The sequence below is a fragment of the Sorghum bicolor genome, chromosome 5 (genome assembly GCF_000003195.3).
Source record: "Sorghum bicolor cultivar BTx623 chromosome 5, Sorghum_bicolor_NCBIv3, whole genome shotgun sequence".
Classification (NCBI taxonomy): Eukaryota; Viridiplantae; Streptophyta; class Magnoliopsida; order Poales; family Poaceae; genus Sorghum; species Sorghum bicolor.
The window spans coordinates 5782087-5800359 of record NC_012874.2 but is presented as its reverse complement, the minus strand read 5'-3'; the positions used below and the strand labels follow the sequence as shown (position 1 = coordinate 5800359).

The following is an 18273-nucleotide window of genomic DNA, read 5'->3' as shown; positions in this document are numbered from 1 at the left end:
TGCTGACGATCGGGATGGAGAAACTACAGCGACAGTGCAGTAGCAAGAAGAGAAAAATACTATTTTACTATGTTAAGATTTTCTAATTGAAATTCCCAATTGTAGTTTTTGGTCTGTGTTTTTCCAGGAGGATCGGTACGTATATATGTGGAGGAAAACCCTCTATCTCTACATCAACTAGCAATATGATACTAATTGATGTTGCACCTCCCACCTTTACTCATGGACTTAAATATTAAAGCCCATTAGGGAATACATGTATTAGGCCTTTGAGATTTATTAGAATTTCTTCATATGGAATTAGGGGTATTATCCATATAAATTCTAACATCTGATACCTTACCATGTGGTTGCTTCTTTCCACGCTTTTCCTTTGGACAATAAAGCTTCCGCGCATACTATTTATTATTCCTGCTTTCAGAAAGGCGAATATGTTCCTTGCTTGTCCATTGCATCCACCTCAAATTAAATAAAAAAAATCCACCTCATACATTAGCTGTTCCTTGCTTGTCATGCATGGCATATAGTTCGTCGACGAGCGTGACCATTGTTTTCTCTGCAATCACCTCACCTCTCATTTCGTATCTTGCATGCATCGATGTACAATCTTCTCAATAGAAAGTCACAGGTTGATGCCAGTTCTCGTCTGAATCCTGCAGGTATGTACCACTTCCGTGACTCATTGTTCAAGCTAGAGTTTTTTTGTTTGGTACTTTTGACTCATCATCTATATATACTATCTTGGTGATAGATGCTGAGCTCGGTGTTCTATGTGGTGTTCTGGACTTAGCTATGGTGGGTGTTTACCTTTCATAAAACAATATAGCGGTTTCAGCATTATGAAATCTTTTCCTCAGCAGAAAGTCGCAATGCCAGTTCTCGCGTGAATCCAGGTACGTCCACTTCATTGACTCATTGTTCAAGCTACAGAATTTAACTCATCTAGTTCAAGATAGACACCAATATTAATGTCTGTGTTCTTTGTGTTGTTCTGGACTTGATTATGCTGTTGTTATAGATTCCAAAAAATAGGATAGCTTGTGATTACGAATATGGAGGGATAAAATGCATGTAGCAACTACTGTCCTCTGTCCAGCAACGGTTGTTCCTCCACCACCCCATATAACAGCGCCCTCACTATTATCCTGCCACCACTACTATACTCAGCACTTTCAATTGTACACTGCTACAAAAATGATTTTCGGAGACAGCTCCTTTTTACATGTGAGAAAATCGATTGTACCACTACTCACCAGCTCCAAGAAAATCACCACCAAAAATAATTCTGAGATGGACAGTATCTAGAAATTGATTTCTCAATGCAGGATTGAAAAATTATATTGTTTACATACACAATGTAATTTAGTAATTACCCAATGTTTCATCAACTGCATTTAGAGCATCTCCAAAAAAAAAATTAACTCATCATCTGTACCATTATTTAGAGAGCCATTTAAATGAAAATCACTATCTATATCTCTCCAACAACCTTTCTATATATCTTGTATGTACTCTGGAGCACCATTTTCACTCTCCGTGGGTAGCGAGAAACTCAGAATAGAGAATAGCTATTTGGAGACTAAAATGAAGAAGCTATTGGCTTTTTTCACCAATCACCAAAATCTACTGTGCATCGGTTATGGTGTCCTCAGGTGTATTATATGTTTAAGTTGAGAACATAGCTTCAATAAAAATGTGATATATCTTTTGGACTTGTTAGGCACAACACAACTTATTTTTAAACTTGTGTTCAACCTCTCAAACCGTACCCTTGTGGTTCAGAAAAAATGGGCTCGAGCCTTCTGTGGGTCAGTGGGGTAGATAGTAGGTTAATGGAACAAAACATATCACACACGGTTTTTCCCATTCAGACTGTGTGGGATTATTCTTTTCTTTCCGAATCTTGCGTTTTTCTCCGATAAAAATTCATAAAATTCCTACAATTTAAAAGCGCGCTGTACGGAAAAAAGTCTCGAACAGTGTGCCTACTCTGCACGACAGCTGGCCAGGAAAGCACGTCTGTAATGACTTTTTTTCATAGTGCGGCTAGTACGGGGCTGGTGGGAAAGATTTCGAACAGCAGAGGGCGCGGGCGATTCAGCTGCAGAACAGGAGCCGAGGATGATAGTCAATAGGGAGGATTTGGGAGGATGTGGCCACATATGCTTTGGCCGTTGGGCTTTGCCTGCAAGGCCTGATGCAGTTTTGCTAACTAGATCAAGATGGCAACAGGGCCCCGTTACCTGATTTCCTACGAGGAATTCCCCTATTAGGGGATGGGATCACAATACTCCCCACGGGGATTCTCACGGTCCAAACATTGTCCCTGTCGGGGATGGTGGGGACTGGGATGGTTGTGCAGTCCCTGTCCCCATTCCCCGTTCCTCGTCCCGCTTCAGGTGTCTACCGGTGCTATCTAGCTAGCGAGCAAGGCGAAGGCCCATTAAGGGGCCATCTACAGACAGCATGTATATATACGATGAAGAAACACTAACCTCATTACTTCACACTTCCTCCTCCCATGGCACACCACATGCTAGCCGCCACTCTGTGTCTCCATGACTCTACTCCCCTAGCACGCTCCATGGCTGCGCGTGAGCCACCAAGTCCACTCCTGTTGTCTTGCTGTGCCATCTTATGACAGCCGCACTGCCGCACTGGTTGGTGATGCCCACCGACCGGCTCTCCTGCATCCAGCAACTCACAAGCTAGAGGCCATGGTACCCCTCAAGCAAGTGCAATCTCGTTGCCATCGATCGGTTGTTGGCACATTAAATTGCTAGATCCGAAAGTGACCCCAATGATTGTTTGGGTCAAGGTACCAAGCGCTAGATCAATTCCATTCCCTGTAGTCATTTTTTCTTTCTACTGTATTTTCTTTGGATTGAGAGAAGAGAACTGGCAATTGTTCTTGTTCTGTGTATTTTTGCAGATGAGGACGAGCGGTGTCTTTTTTTTCTTTGGATTATGTGAGTTTTTAATTTGATTTACTTTTATTTTTAATTAACTTTTGCTCTTGCTACTCTAAAAAGTGCAGTTTTGTTACGGAGACAGAATCTCCGTGGGGATAAAATCCCCGTGCGGGGACGGGGATGAGAGGAAAAATACCCCCGCAAGTGTTGACGGGGACGGGGATGGGGAGCAATTCACCGACGGAAAATTCTCCGTTGCCATCTTTATAACTAGGGGCATAGAGCTGAATGTTAGTATTGCCGGCTGTCCTCCAACGGCATATGCAAATAATTTTGACTTATAATAAGCATGGAAAACTTTGAATTACCCATTATTGATGATTTATCAGTAATTGTTGACTTTAAAGAATGATTTTTGGAAAAATATAAATACATAATTTATAACTTAATAGTATACAAATCATGGGCTACTTTAAGTTATACTATTAAAAATAGCAGATATGAATGATTTAGATCTAGATTTATTGGATTATTAGATTATTGCAACATAATTTAAATGCAAAGCTAGGGTTTACTCTATGTTATCTTTTTGTAATGGTGGAGATTCCCTCTATGATAATTTATATTTGGCTTCAGCATTGGCCTCTAAAATAGGGCCCCAAGTTTCTCAGTACATATTCCCTCTACTTTCTGGACTCTATTTTTAGGACCAACAATAGTAAGGGCTCCGACACCTGAACCAGTGGCGAAGCCACGTACAAGGCAGTGGGTGCACATGCACCCACAAAAAAAATTAAACACCATTAAGTAAATCAATTTTTCACTATAACTATAGCTAGAGTTTATGTTTTTATAAGAGAAATGCACCATCCTTTTATTTGCTCTAGCTTCGCCACTGACCTGAACCCCTATTTCATTCTCTTATATTTAAATGTGATCTCAAACTTACAAAGGAATAGTAGCCAAATTCATGATTTTAAATAGTAAAAACATAAATTTCAATTTCAATTTGTTGAAATATTAAACTCGTATAGGTACATAGAATTGTCTATCACACCACATTGTAATAAATTACAACAAAACTATAATGGATGAGTGTATTTGCCCTCCCTCTTGAGTGCCTTTAGACTATTAGGTTCTGAACCAGGTTGGGTACCACAGTTTTTAGATAGAGGCAAAGATGGATGGCTGGAGGCAGTGGCATGATGGGAAGGAGTGAGGCGCATATCCGAGAAGCATCGGATGTAATCGCGCAAGGGCTCGTTTTTTCGGTCCCTTATCCTCTCGAGATAGTACTTGTTTCCCGGCTACTCGCAGGTGGCGATGAAGTTGTCGATGAATGTCTGCCGCAGTTCTTCTCATGAGTCGAATGAGTTTTCAGGCAAGCCGAGGAGCCATTGGTGACCAGCTTGGTCGAGGACGACCGGGAAATAATTTGCCATGACATGCTCGTCCCCTGTTGCTGACCGGACCGTGATCTCATAAAGGGTAATCCAGTTCTCGGGGTTTTCCTTGCCGTCATATTTTTTGAGCTTCTCGAGCTTGAAATTGTGCGGCCAGACGACTTGCAGGAGATGCAAGGAGAACTGTTTTAGGCCAGGAGGACCGTGAGCTGCATCGTACTCAATGCGGCGCACGTTTTCGTGTGCCGCTTTATCATTGATGCGTCTGTTGATGCGCTCTCGGGCGTCCTTGTGATAGAGGTTATGTCGTAGATCACGGTTTCTTCCCTGGTCTACCTCCTGGTCGTGTCCGCGTCTTTGCTCGCGGTTGCGGCCAGCGTCCCGACCACGGTCGTCGCGATGAGCTTCCTTCCTGCGGTCATCGATGAGCGAACTGCTGCAGTGATGCCCGCCAGGTCGTGTAGGAGATGGCTTGAACTCTTCTAAGGAGATCTGCAGTCTGTCCCATTGCAGCAATTAAGTGTGCCCGTATGTTAGTCCGAACACCCTAGTATTCTGGGGTGTCTGGGAGTCGGTTGAGGTTTGCCATGGCGACAGCCACGTTAGCGCTTGGTGTCTTGAACACTTGCTGGTTCCCCACCATGTCGAAAGCGTCGTCAAGGTTATTTGGGACCAGCTGCCGCAGTTCTTCATCTGCTCGTCGTTGAGCACGATCAGCATTGCGCTGCTCGCGCTGCTGCCTTTGCTCATCATTTTCTTCGTCGATGACTGGTTCGTCGTTGCTGATATTGAAAACCAAATCTCCTCGTCGAGGTGGAAAAACCGGGAAGCGGCCGGAGGGTAAGGCAGGAGATCCAAGTCGTGAACTTCATCCTCGTGGCGTAAAACCTCGGTAGGGACAGAGCCTGTACTTGAGTTTGTGCTTGCGGTGTTGTCTTCTGGCAAAGTACGGACAGAAACCATATTGACGAAGTGGCGTGCTGGGTGCATGGGTTGTCGTGATGACAGGTCCATCTTTCTGAATAGGGACTGAGTATGGCGTGAGACCTGGTCGGCCGCGTTACTCAGACCATGAGGAAGACTCCCGTTTGGAGAGGTTGTCTTGAACTGAACAGTTCGTCTTTCGGGAGTGGCTGTTATCATCAAAAACGTCCCTAGCCGTTCGTGCGTGGTGGCACGAGTTGGTCAACGGGAGTCGAAAAAATTCGGTGTCGGTGCTCGAGTGCTCTGGTCTGAAATTGAATCCATCAGATCGGAGACTTCAAGAAGTCTGTGGTTGGCGCGATCGATGGCTTCAAGTAGATCGGAATTGTCGTCGTTTTCCCTTGTAGCGAGGAAGCAGAAGTCGAGTTGTCGGAGTCGTAGTGATCGTGGTCGGCGTGATCTGGACCACCACTTCCGCCATTTCAGATTGGATCTGATTCTCTTCTAGAGTCATGGTCGTAGGGCCACCAGCGTGAGTTGTCCAGGTGATCTAGTCGACGGTGAACGTGAGGCCTTCGGCCACTGCAGCGGAAGCGGGGACGATGACCATCTTGTTCGTCTAGAGAACTGTACGCACACCCCCTACCTGGCGCGCCACTGTCGATGAAAGCTAGTCGGTAGTCTGCCTTGGGGTATACCCACGGTAGTAGTTTATCGGCAGACAGGTGCGCAAGCTACGAATTCGATGGTGACGCAAGACATAGACAAGGATTTTATCCAGGTTCGGCCGCCATGTGGGCATAATACCTACGTCCTGCGTCTGACTATATTGCTGTGTGTTGAATTGAATTGTCTAAGGGGGTCTCTTGCCTCTCTTTATATAGTCCAAAGGGCAGGGTTACAGATTTGGAAACTAATCCTAGTCGGTTACAATTGCCATAGATAATACGATATCAATTCCTATTCTAACCGACGAGAATCTTGTTTGATCTCCATGTCTTGTTTCCTTGCGCGAAACTCCGAGCAGTTGGATCAAAGCCTCGAACTGTCTCGTGATGGGCCAAATCTCCTGGCCCAAGTCCGTAAGGGTATAGGGTTTTATACCCCCACAGCGGCATAAGAAGGAACGACTAGTAGGAAACATGGCTTCAATATCGGTTTGGCAAGGGCCTTTAGTCCCAATTGCTTTAAACCCAAATCCAGACTAAAGGTCCGTGGAGACTTAAAAAATAATGCCTCACACCCTTGCGCCTCGTGGGATTTGAACTCCACATGCACTACTTCGTGCGTATCTTTCCAACCCACATACGCAGCACATGTGACTCTAGATGGGATGCTTCTATTTTGAACTAACCCATTAGAGGATCTTTTGTCCAGGTTGGTAACAATAACTGGGATTAAAGGATTTTTTAGTCTAGGTTGGTAACACCAACCGGGACTAAAGGGTCTACATTAGTTTGGGTTGATGTTATTAACTGAGACTAAAGGGCCAAGGCTCTTTAGCCCAGTTTGTAACACCAACTGGGACTAAAGGTCCTCTGATGCCTAAGAAACTTGTAACCAGTAGAAATAATGCTCACATTAGTCCCGGGCCCAATTCGAACCGAGAGTAATGTGCTGAACCAAAAGTTTGTTCTCTATTAGTGAACAACACAAGAAATGGAAAATACAGCGCGGGAAAAAATTTCACCTGGAAAAACTTGTATAGTAGCAAGCTCAACACAATCCTAGCAAAAGGGGCAGTGAAAGATCTGGACAGCCATAAAGAAAAATTAGAGACTCGAATTGAGACTAATGAACTATTTTTTGGGACCCTAACAAGTAGAGCACTATCCTATTTTGGGTCTATGTTTGAGATGCTATGTTATAAGGTCCTATTTAGATAGACTAGGACCTTTATTAGTCATGGCTCAAAAATAGCTAGCTAAAAATTATATTTACCTATTTGGATCTTGGTGTAACATAGGGAGAGAAAGGAGAGAGAATATAATATAGAGGTAACTTTTTGATACTTGTAGCACTTTTAGACCCTATTAGTTGGCTTTGAAGGACTAGTGAACTAACAACTTATTGAGACTTTGGCTAGAATTTAGTCCACCCATTAGCCCTCCTGTTTGGATCTTCAAGAGCTAAACTTTAGCAACTAGCTGTTATCTCATATGATCCAAACAGGACCTAAGTCATTCTTCTCTACCTTTAAAACCGAACCCTTGTAGACAGGACCTTTTTGTGAGATGGGTATGTACTTCCAAATTTTATATTTTTCTAAACCATGCTTTTTCTCTAGCCTTTTTCTGACCTCTGCAAACATATCTTAGATGTTTCATCAAAGAACAGATCGAGATATCTGTTATCTCAATTTATTTAACCACAAAAGATAATTAGATCTATAAAGAAACAAAAAATTTTATGATTCAGAAAACATTTCAGGACAGATGAAATTTTTATACAAGATATGTTACTCCCTCAAGTACATATACGTAACCTTTTTGTAACACCCTAAAGTTCTTCTTTGAAAATAGAGATAATTTGATTTAATTATGTATTTTTGTGCTCATAAAATATAGGGAAAATAATATTTTTTATTAAATTAAAATTTACCCTAAAGTTTAGCAACATTTGTGTGCATTCATGCTGGTGCATTTGTATTTTTGAGATGAGTGGTTTTGACTAAAAATTGAAAATGTTTTCAAACTAATTTTAAAAGTAGATTTGAAAATTGCTTTGGAAATAAAAAAAAGAAAACCTTGCTCTCTCTGGTTTTTGGCCTGAGTGGCCCAACTGTTCCTCCCGGGAGTTCGGCCCAGCGCGCGGCGTCGGCCTAGAAGTCTTTCCCCTCAGTCGGCCCCGCGCGCGAACAGAACAAATCAGCTCAGCTGGCGGCCCAGCAGGGAGCCACACGCGCAACAGCAGGCCACCCACGGCCCGTTCTCGGCACAAGCTGCGCAAACCTCCCTCCTCCTTTCCTCTCTCATTGACCAGCCAGGCCCACTAATCAGCCACACCCCCTTCTCCTACCTCACGCCGTGTGGGAGCAGGACTCTATCTGGGCATCAAATCCGCCTGATCCCCATTTTTGCAGGATTCATCGCATGGGAGCAAGCCCGGCCGCCATTTAAAGCTCCGTGACCCCCGTCCTTCGTTTCATCTATGCGCCATTTTCTTGCCCTAGCTCCGCCCTAGTTGTCGTTCGGATCTTGCCATGATCTTTGTCACCACTGGTTCTTTGTTGCCGAGCACCACGTCGAGGTGACAAAGCTCATGGTGCATTCCACCTCTCTATTTTTCATCTTATTGCTCATGTGTCATGGCCATGGTTCACAGGAAGGCACCGAGCTGCTCCATCAATAACCAGGACTTCTCTGCTTGCTCCGAGCCAATGTTAATACCCTCGGTGACTTTGCCTTAGTCTTCTCTTTCTCCCTGTGTCCTTCCCGTGTTGAGTCGTGGCCTCTAGGGCCGAAATCACCATTTCCGGTGAGCTCCTTTCCTCTCCGGCAATGGTGCCGCCGCCAGGGGCACTATTACGGCAGCCAAAACTCTCCCCAAACCGCCCCATCTGTCGGATCTCAAACCAATGAACGAGATTAGAAGTTACCTCTTCGGTCGATGTTTTTGTAAAAAAGACCCTGCACTCTTTTATAATCAAACCCACCGTCCTTAGTGCTTTTCTAGAATACGCTAACTGAGTTTGAAAACATATTCCATCCCGGTTTGATTTCAAAATACGCTTTCACAAAATTACAGAATTGCCACTAAGATTCTTTTGGTCATAAAATGCTCATTTTAACTCTGATTTGACCCATTCAACTAGGTTCATTTTCACATAAACTATGTGTTAGTATCACTGTTCAACCAGTTTGAAACTTTTTAATTTTGTGACCCTATTGAATTAATTACTTTTTAAAGAAAATCTTAGAAAATTCATATCTTCTCTGTTTTAGTTCTGATTTTCATAATCTTTAAATCTTAGAAAATTCATATCTTCTCTATTTTAGTTCTGATTTTCATGATCTTTACGTCTATGTAATAGTAGGGATGCGTAGAATAATTTTATAATCTTTTCACCTTGGTTTATTACTATTGGTGTACCGTTGTAATCATAGCTTTGTTTGCTTCATGTATGTTTGGCTCTGGTTTGTTTGTGTGTTGATGTTTGGTGATCGATTATAGATGGTGAGCAGTATTTCGGTGATCAAGACTTATACCATGATGAACAGTAGGTCAGCAAGAGCAATTTGATCAATGCAAATATGGCATTTGGGTTTTCTTTTTGTGACCATGATCTTGTGACTTATTAATGTTTAAGCAACAAACGATAAAAGTGACCTTTTAGGAACTTGAGGATTTTATGTGTACGTGATCACCCAGGATTGACAGTACAACCATGAGGGTTGTATGGCTCTGGCTTTAGCTTCGTATGAGGATCTTTTCTAGCTTGTTAGCGGTTACTTTAAATGGCGTAAGAATGGCTAGACATGTTGGGTATAGTGCGGCCTCTGTCCTTGTGTATAGGCTACGTGTTACGTGCCATGGAAGGAGGGCTCTATATCTGCCTGCCGAGTGAATCTAATGGCCCTAACTTGTTAGACGAACCTTTGAAAGGCTTCATAGTGAACCCTGCCGGCTTTCCTTGGTAGTGAGCTAAGAGGTTAAAGGGCCTCGGGCGAAAGGGTAAATCATGACTCATGAGTAAAGATGTACAACCTCTGCAAAGTGTTTAATAAACTAGTATACTAGCCATGCTCATGGACATGAGCGTTCTTCGGGACATTTACATGAAGGATGATGATTCTTGTTATGTTAACATGCTCATTGTTTTTTATGCTCTACATTATTTATGTCACTTTGATCATGAGTTTTTGGGATGTATACAACCTTGTTGCTATATTTGTGGAGTTCGACATGGACTCACTCTTGCTATTTCCTCGCAGGAGGAGTATTAGACTTGTGATCAACCAGTCAGTTTGGATCTGAAGTTAATACCCGAAGTTTGGAGTTATCTTTCATTGTTGCTGCCTAAGGTGATCTCTGATTTACTAAGTATGTTATATAATTTATGCATTGTCTGTCGATATTGTCTCTTATTTGTAGCTATATGTGATATTTGACTTCTAAAACTCACATATAGCATATATATGATTTTCTCCTTAAAATCGGATATTACAGTTTTGGTTGTCGTGAGTCAGCAATTTTAGAAATTAGATTCATATTACTTGATGTGCTGCCTTTTGATATTTGAAAATTGTAACAATTGAATTAGTCTCGCAATTTAGTTTTATCAGGAGTAGTAAAAAAAGTTACATGTCAAGATGATGTCAATGTCCAAAATGTAACTTATTTTCAATTAGGGTAAACAAAGCGATTTCAAACCATGCCGCAGCTATGGGAAAACGTTCTAAGTGGAACATATGTGTAGCACTAGCATTTTATCTGTATAATTTTTATATACAGATGTGTATGCAATATATTTATTAGATAATGTTTTTTTTTGCAACTTCCAAGCATACTCGAATATTATTCATGATCTTGTTAATCGTTGAATGCACTTTTTTAGAGAAACAAAGTAAAGATGGAGGAAATAATGAAGCCCAGGATTATAGGGATACAAAATGAAGATGCCTTTATATTGGTCGACCGTCTCATCAATTTCCCTGGATATGGCTGGTACGTGATCACACTCATTGTTCTTGCCGCTGCATTTATATTTTCTCAGACTGTGTGAAACAAATGATATAATGCTTGGACGGATTCCTCCTCGAAACATCAACCCAGGTTCAGCCTACCGCCATGACACAAACTGACCGGTAGAAACGAGAAACTGAAAAATTGACAAAATTCTGGCGGAAACTTTTTGAACATTGTGGAATTTTGACTTCATTTAAAAAATCTGAATGAATCCATGTGAAAAAAAAAGAATACTGTTATATATATTTACTCGAAGTCACTGGTAGGACAAAAAGTCAATGAGAATTATGAAATAACCTTGGTCCGAACATTGAGATCACATAAAGGCTACCTTAAGTTAGATTACATGTATGTCATTATAGATGTCATATCTATAAGATTTGCCACTATACGCGTTTTTTTTACACGCGCGTGTAGTTACTCTCATCTATATATCTCTAGATTTAAGGTGTATATGACCGAACGAAATGTATATAGACAAAGTATATGATCATACTAGACCATCTAGAGTGATATATATGTTAAGTATGCATGCATACATAGAGTATATGGTTATACTTATTGTATATAATATAGTAGTGGCATTTTAGTAATATATTTAAAATATAATTTTTTTTGAAAAAAATTCGCGTGGTAAGATCTAGAGTATCTTAATATGAGTATATAAACATACTCAAACCGATAAACAAGTATGAATACATACACAATGTAGTTTATTGAAGATGAGAGTAACTACACATACGTGTAGAAAGGAATTTCATATATATATATATATATATATATATATATATATATATATATATATATATATATATATATACACACACGCTGCTGAAAGTTGCCAGCAGCATGCAAACAAAATTTGCTTTGCTTGAATTTTTTAACCTCTACCAGCAGCAATTTTTTCACATCCCACGGAAAATGATAATGACAGGTACTATTTGCTCCCGGCAAAGACTCTAGATCATGAATTAGACAATTTCATCATATAGTGTAGTAAACAAAAATAAATGGAATCCAGCAATTAGGTAGGGACACCATCCTGAATGGCAGCATAGGTACACAGGCATATCTTGACCAACCTGTGAATCCACCACGGTCCCTATATCTACGATGAAAGTAAAATAGATTACTGCCATTCTTAGCCTATCGGAAAAGAAAAGGAAGCTAATATACACACATAAGCTTCTTACAAGAATACAGCAACACCAGAAAGAAGCTAATGAACTTAACCACCGTAATGATCTTGGAGAAGAGAGAGGAAAGCAGATGTACAGAGGCGGCAGCGCATTCACGAGAGATGGTAGCTGCGTGAGGTGCTCCAATTCTGGGCGCTGTAACGGCGCTAATGATCTTGGAGAGAGGGCGTGGGCATGGGGACTGGATATGAACAATGAGCGTTGGATTTGGCTGAGTAAGGAGAGAGAATGGATGAGGGATGATCTGATGCGTACGTTGGTATGGACCTAGCTAAGATCATATCTGTAGAACAGGTGTGGATATCGAATATTTCTATCTAGTATTTTACAGGGGTAGAGTGAGAGATAGAGATAGAGAAGAGATCAATATTAGCAAGGAGAGAGAATGGAGGTTGCTATGCTAGCTTTGAGCAATGTTCTGTATGATGACGAAAAACTTTTCCTCTCCTCCTGCTGCTGCCACAGCGGCTTCATAACTCATGATAAACTGGCAAGGGTCAACACTTTCATCATATTTTGGTAAGTTTTCAGGGTTGTATGCTGGTGGCTAGCTCTTCGTTTGCACCGTTTGGGTTAGTGGTGACCTTGGGTCGTAGGTCATTGGCAGGGGTTGGTTTCTTTGTGCTTGAGGTGAGTTTCTTGGGTAAATAACTTTTGGGTGAAGTTGGTGGAAGCGAAGGTTTGGTTAGGGCAAAGGTGATTGTGATGGGTTGTTGACCAGCGTCGGACCATGTTGGTCCGGCTATGGTGGCTGGTACAGTCCCTGATCAGTTAGGTAATTGGGGTTGGCTTCGGCGGCAGCGGCGAGGTATTTATCCATCATCCTGAGTTGTTCTCTAGCCTTATTTTCTTTCTGCCTGGAGACCCTCAGGCGCGCCTGCTTCGCGAGAGCTTCGACGTGATGTTTTTTCTACTAGAGTTCTTCATGCATTTGATTCAGGGCACTAAGGCCTCTTTCCTCAGCCTCCACATCGTCATCCTGCGGTATATTTCCTGAACCGTCGTCTCCCTATGAGTCGGGTTGGGTTTGGGGTCGGGGTTAGTCTCAGCCCCAGCTGTGAGTGCCTTGCCTGGCTCCATCGTGACCTCCGATAGCTACACAGAAGGTCAGGTCACCAAGAGCCCTCTAGCCCCATCGATGGAGGTTCCTGCCAGTGTAGCGGTCCCACACGGGGAGTGGTGGGTTCCTAGGGTTGGTCCTTCTAGTAGCTGTCATTGTTAGGTGAAGTGGTACAATGGGGTCCCCACGCAGGTCGCCAACTGTGGGTCACTCCTAGCCTCCCACCCTCGCTAGTGGCTAGGCAAGGGGAGGCCGAGGGTTTCCTACTGTGATTTGGAGAACTGTAAACCAAGGGTATCCCAACGGAGAATGTGGAAAATAAATGCAGATTAAATAGCCATTAGATTGCCAAAAAACTCTACCTGAACAACAACGCCTCTGGGTATTTGTAGGCCATAACTAGGGGCACTTGTGAAATTACATAAGGGTTGCTCAATGGTTTACAATGTTAATACACTACCTGAGGGCACGGAGGTAATCCTCCATGTTCTAGCCAACTACTTCGAGCCCTAACGTTGCTGTCGCCAGCATTGAGGGAAGCTCTACTTCCCGCCAGTGCATCTATATATTCTTCTGCCATCCTCAAATCCTCATCATCTGTTACCTTGACTTAGTCTCCACCGTAGGTACCTGAAAGGAGGGAGCAGAATAGAACCCTCAGCGCGATGGTGTCATCACACGCAAGCGAAGCGTTAATATGGACCCAAGGGAGGCCGAGTGCCAGGCGGGGTGTCCTTCTGGGGGCGCCTTCCCCCAAAATAAGATGTGCTAGAACAAGAGCCAGCATACTATAAGCTATGTTTTCAATTAATGCATGTTGAAGATACACATAGGTGCCATGCACCGAGAAAAACTATTGATATGAATGACAAAAATTAGTAATCGGTAGTGTTTCAGAACTAGATAGAAACTACACAGTATCCATCATGCTTATTGTGTCACAAAATGAGGAAAGAGAAAACACATACAACTTAATATAAATAGTTTTATTAGTTGAATGTACAAACCAATATGATTCTGACCCGTGATATACCACCGGTTGATAGAATAGTCAAGTAAATACTTAAAGGTCATGGTGATTATGCCAGGTACTCCTCCAATATGTTGTGTGCCAATTGCGATCGATCCTATGCACCGGTAGTGTCATCTAGTGCATATTGTTATGCCTACTACCCTAATGACCAGTATTATTGGTTAGTTAGCAAAACGATGTCTGTCCTAGTTCATAGGAGCACATGATTTTGCTAATTTCTAACAACACCTGTGCGTGTTGGGCATCAAGTCCAAATGAGCAGAAATAAAGAACGTTGTTCAGTATGAATGCACTGACTAATATCCAATTTTGCTGTTGGTAAACATCGCAAGATGAACATCTTTTTGAGAAATAAAATAGAAGTACTAAACACTAAAAGTTATGTGTTGATTTAATCATCGGACTCAAGAGCTTCTAAAAGAATTATCACATTTCTATGTACATGCTAATGTTGAGGGAGCACTGACCAAGCCTATTAAAAGCAGGGGTGGTTCGGCATTCTCCGAGAGGCTCGACCTTACTATTGACTGGATACGATTACCAGCGTTGCAAGACAGGGTGGTGGAGTGGAGCAAGGAGCACCCGATGATATGGAACACTGGAATTGGACCTGCAGCTTCCTTTTTGCCCACTCTTACCAGGCTCTTGTTCGAGCGCACCAAGGACATCTATGGTCCGTATGACAACATTACACGCGTGAGGCTCCCACCGCCATGCGCCTCGGCAGCAAGGAGCACTAGCAGAGACCAGGAGTATCGGTTGGCGTTTGATGTGCTCACAGAATTGGCAAGAACCCTGCTGGAGACATCGCTGCCAGAAGACGTCAAGCAGATCGCTGCGGAAGAGAGCTACTTTGGCTACAGCAAACTCTCTGACTACCTGATGCTCCAGGCTTTTGGACAGAACTCCATTTTGTGGATTGGGTTAGATTATTCCATACGGAGTGACCCTATCTTTGAGCTCCAACCTGTACTTTCTCCAATAGTAGAAAGGATCAGAGAAGCGTTGGAAGGGAAGCGGCATCTGTTGCTCGTGGAAAACCTGCATGTTCCCGTCTCATTGGATGTGTTGGTTTCCACCATGGGCGACCGGCGGCCCTCTGTATTGAATAACCGGCGGTGGCTCATCTCAACCACTTCCAAAGATGTCTGTGAAAAAAGCAGAGGTGATAAAGGATATGATTTCTGGGTCTATCATTTAACTCCGGAATATTACTATGCACCATCTTTTAGTGATCTCCGTGAGAGAGACTGGGCTGTGTTGATTAAAGAGGCCTTACTGGATGCAGCCAGATCCATTTATAGCACACTCGAGGACAAAGGATACCCTGTCAAGTTTTGGCTCCACGTAGCTCAGCAATGCCTGTACTATGGTATCCTCTACCATAAACTGCAAGAAGATGATGGAAGCAAGGCAAGCAACGCCTCCTCTATTACTTCTGATGAACTAGTTCGCTGTTGGGTAGCTGAGGACCTGCTTTTCTCAACAACAGTCTCCACCAATACACAAGAAGCCACTGTCAAGGAACAAAGCAACTACTACAGGTCTGCATATGAAGCTGGGAAAGTCGTGATTGAAGCCTTGCATGAATATTCATTACTTCCAATATACTCAGTTTCCACCTCAACAGTAAGCAATTCATCCCCAATAGATGTCAACACTGGTGTGTCAAAGTTAGCTGGCACTGTCCCACGTCTCAGACAAGATGAACTCAATACTCATGTGAAGAAGAGCAACCAAGATGGGTCTCATTTTTGAATGATGATGGTAGGCATGTAAGCTGGAATTGTTGGCCGAGGGAAACAAGAGGAGATATAAAGATGACAACCCTGATTCTGAGAGGCTGTTCAGATATGTCAGCATTTCGTCTTGATAAACTTCTCACCCCACACCTCCATGTCCTTGATTTGTCCTACACCCCTATAAATTCACTTCCTCTTTCATTTTCCAATGTACTCAATCTCTACTTGCTCTCGCTCAGAGGCTGTTCTCAGCTAAAGATCTTGTCTCCAATACCACCTAATTCTGAAAAACAATCATCACCACTTGCTCATCTCGAGAACCTTGCAGTCTTAGATATGAATGGAGTTCCCTTGATTGAGCTAATACAACAAGATGGCAGCAACAAGAGAAATCTGCACTACCTTGACCTATCAGGCTCAAAGTTTTCCACCCTGCCTTCTGAATTCTTCTGCGAAATGTCAAGCCTCGAGGAGCTCATTTTCGGTAATTGCACCAATCTCAGAGAGTTACCTCTTTCCATGGCTCAACTGTCAAATCTATTAGTTCTTCATGTCGAGGGGACTCAGATTACAGCTTTTCCAGATCACATGTTCCAAAACATGCAAAGCCTGCATACACTGAAGCTAATCAATAACATGGTATTGATATCACTACCGATGTCCCTGTCTGAAGCCAACAGCCTTGAAGTGCTACATCTTAGTAACTCCATTAGCCTAAGGTCACTCCCATCATCACTGTCCAAAGCCAAATGCCTCAAAGAGCTACATATCTCTAACTGCATTAGGCTAACACTTCAGATTCTTTGGGAACTATTACCATTCCTTGAAAACCTTTATATACAAACATGGGAAGCATTGGAAGATATCAAGATCCTTGGGCATCCTAATCTGAGAACCTTCTCACTCTCCAGACCATGGGTTAGGTGCCTGTCCTTGTCTGGGTGTAGCAAGCTCAAATCTGTGAACTTTGGTGATGATGTTAGAGCATTGGAGGATGTTGATCTTTCTGGAACAGCCATTGAGGAGCTCCCTCACAACCTCCCAAACCTACCACAACTCAAAATGTTACTTCTTGTTGGCGTCCCATGTTTCAGGAGATTCCCATGGCATCAGTTGGTCCGGTTTCCTAAAGTTTTCTATTTGGATCACTGTGCAAACGATGATAGTCAAATTCAGCAGATGTTTTACCAGAAGAAAACTTGTGGAGATGAAAATCAGCAGAAAGAGGTTCCATAGCTTCAATGAAGATGCTTCTAAAAGGTTAGTCAAGGAAGGACAGTTTCTACAGTCATTCAATGTCCAAGTTAAACCATGCAATGTGACAGGAAAGAAGCCACAGAACAATGAAGCTGAGTTATCTACCATGATCCAGAAGAATTCAACTTATCATGATGTCCAGTATTCTAAGCCTGCTAGTGTTGTGTCTATGATGAAGCTTCAGCCAAAACAACGTCATGTTGAGATATCTGCAGTGAATCAGTACCCGAATGGCTTAAGGCATATTCTTTCTGTGACAAACTCAATATTCATTACAGATGATAATTTCGTCAGTTGCCTTACTGACCTCAGTAATAGTCTCATGACACTAGAAGAATGCCTGCTCCTTGACTGCAATCAAATGACTGTTGTATTCAGAATGAGACCACCGGTCACAGAGGTATTAGAATCCCTAAGGATACTGCAGGCCTCCTGCCTTAAGAACCTACTATGCATTGTTGAGCCTGTGCGGGATTGGAGAACTCGCTATGACTCTGTCACTTTGAAGCTACTAAAACACATTCACCTTGAGCACTGTCCCCGATTGGAGAAACTTTTCCCATATTCAATGTCGTTACCTGCGTTGGAGACTCTGGTCATTCTCTTCTGCTCCAACCTGAAGACAATTTTCTACTGTGGACCTTATTATGCGGTACAACTTTCTCCACTCCCAAACATCAAAAGCATCTACCTCCAGGAGCTTCCACAACTGCTGCACATCCATGATCTTGTTAAATTTCAGTTTGAAACGCCAAAGTGGGAGAAGCTCTTTGTCCGGGGTTGCCAATCCTTTCGCCATCTCCCATTCCTGAAGAAGAAATATCCAAAGTACAAGGTGAGAGTCAACGGAGAGCGTGAGTGGTGGAACAGGTTGCAGTTGAAGCTACCAGAGCAGAGTTACTACTACTTGCATGTGGCGCCACCAGAGTTTGTATCACGCAAGAAACATATCATTGAAAGCTACCTCAGGTGATCAGTTTGGTTTCAGATACAAAGCTCTGCGTCAAGCACACAACTCAGTTGGCCTCTCCATTTATCCATCACAGTGTTTTTCT

The 18273-nt window shown here is 42.7% G+C and overlaps 1 protein-coding gene across 1 annotated transcript; it reads left to right on the top strand.

The window, feature by feature from the left end:
• Window positions 512-16005, top strand: LOC8073653. Its single transcript, XM_021460866.1, has 5 exons — window positions 512-659; window positions 752-893; window positions 10174-10263; window positions 10797-10906; window positions 14705-16005. The coding sequence occupies exons 4-5, from the start codon at window positions 10812-10814 to the stop codon at window positions 15975-15977; spliced, it is 1368 nt and encodes a 455-aa protein (XP_021316541.1). The 5' UTR covers window positions 512-659; window positions 752-893; window positions 10174-10263; window positions 10797-10811; the 3' UTR covers window positions 15978-16005.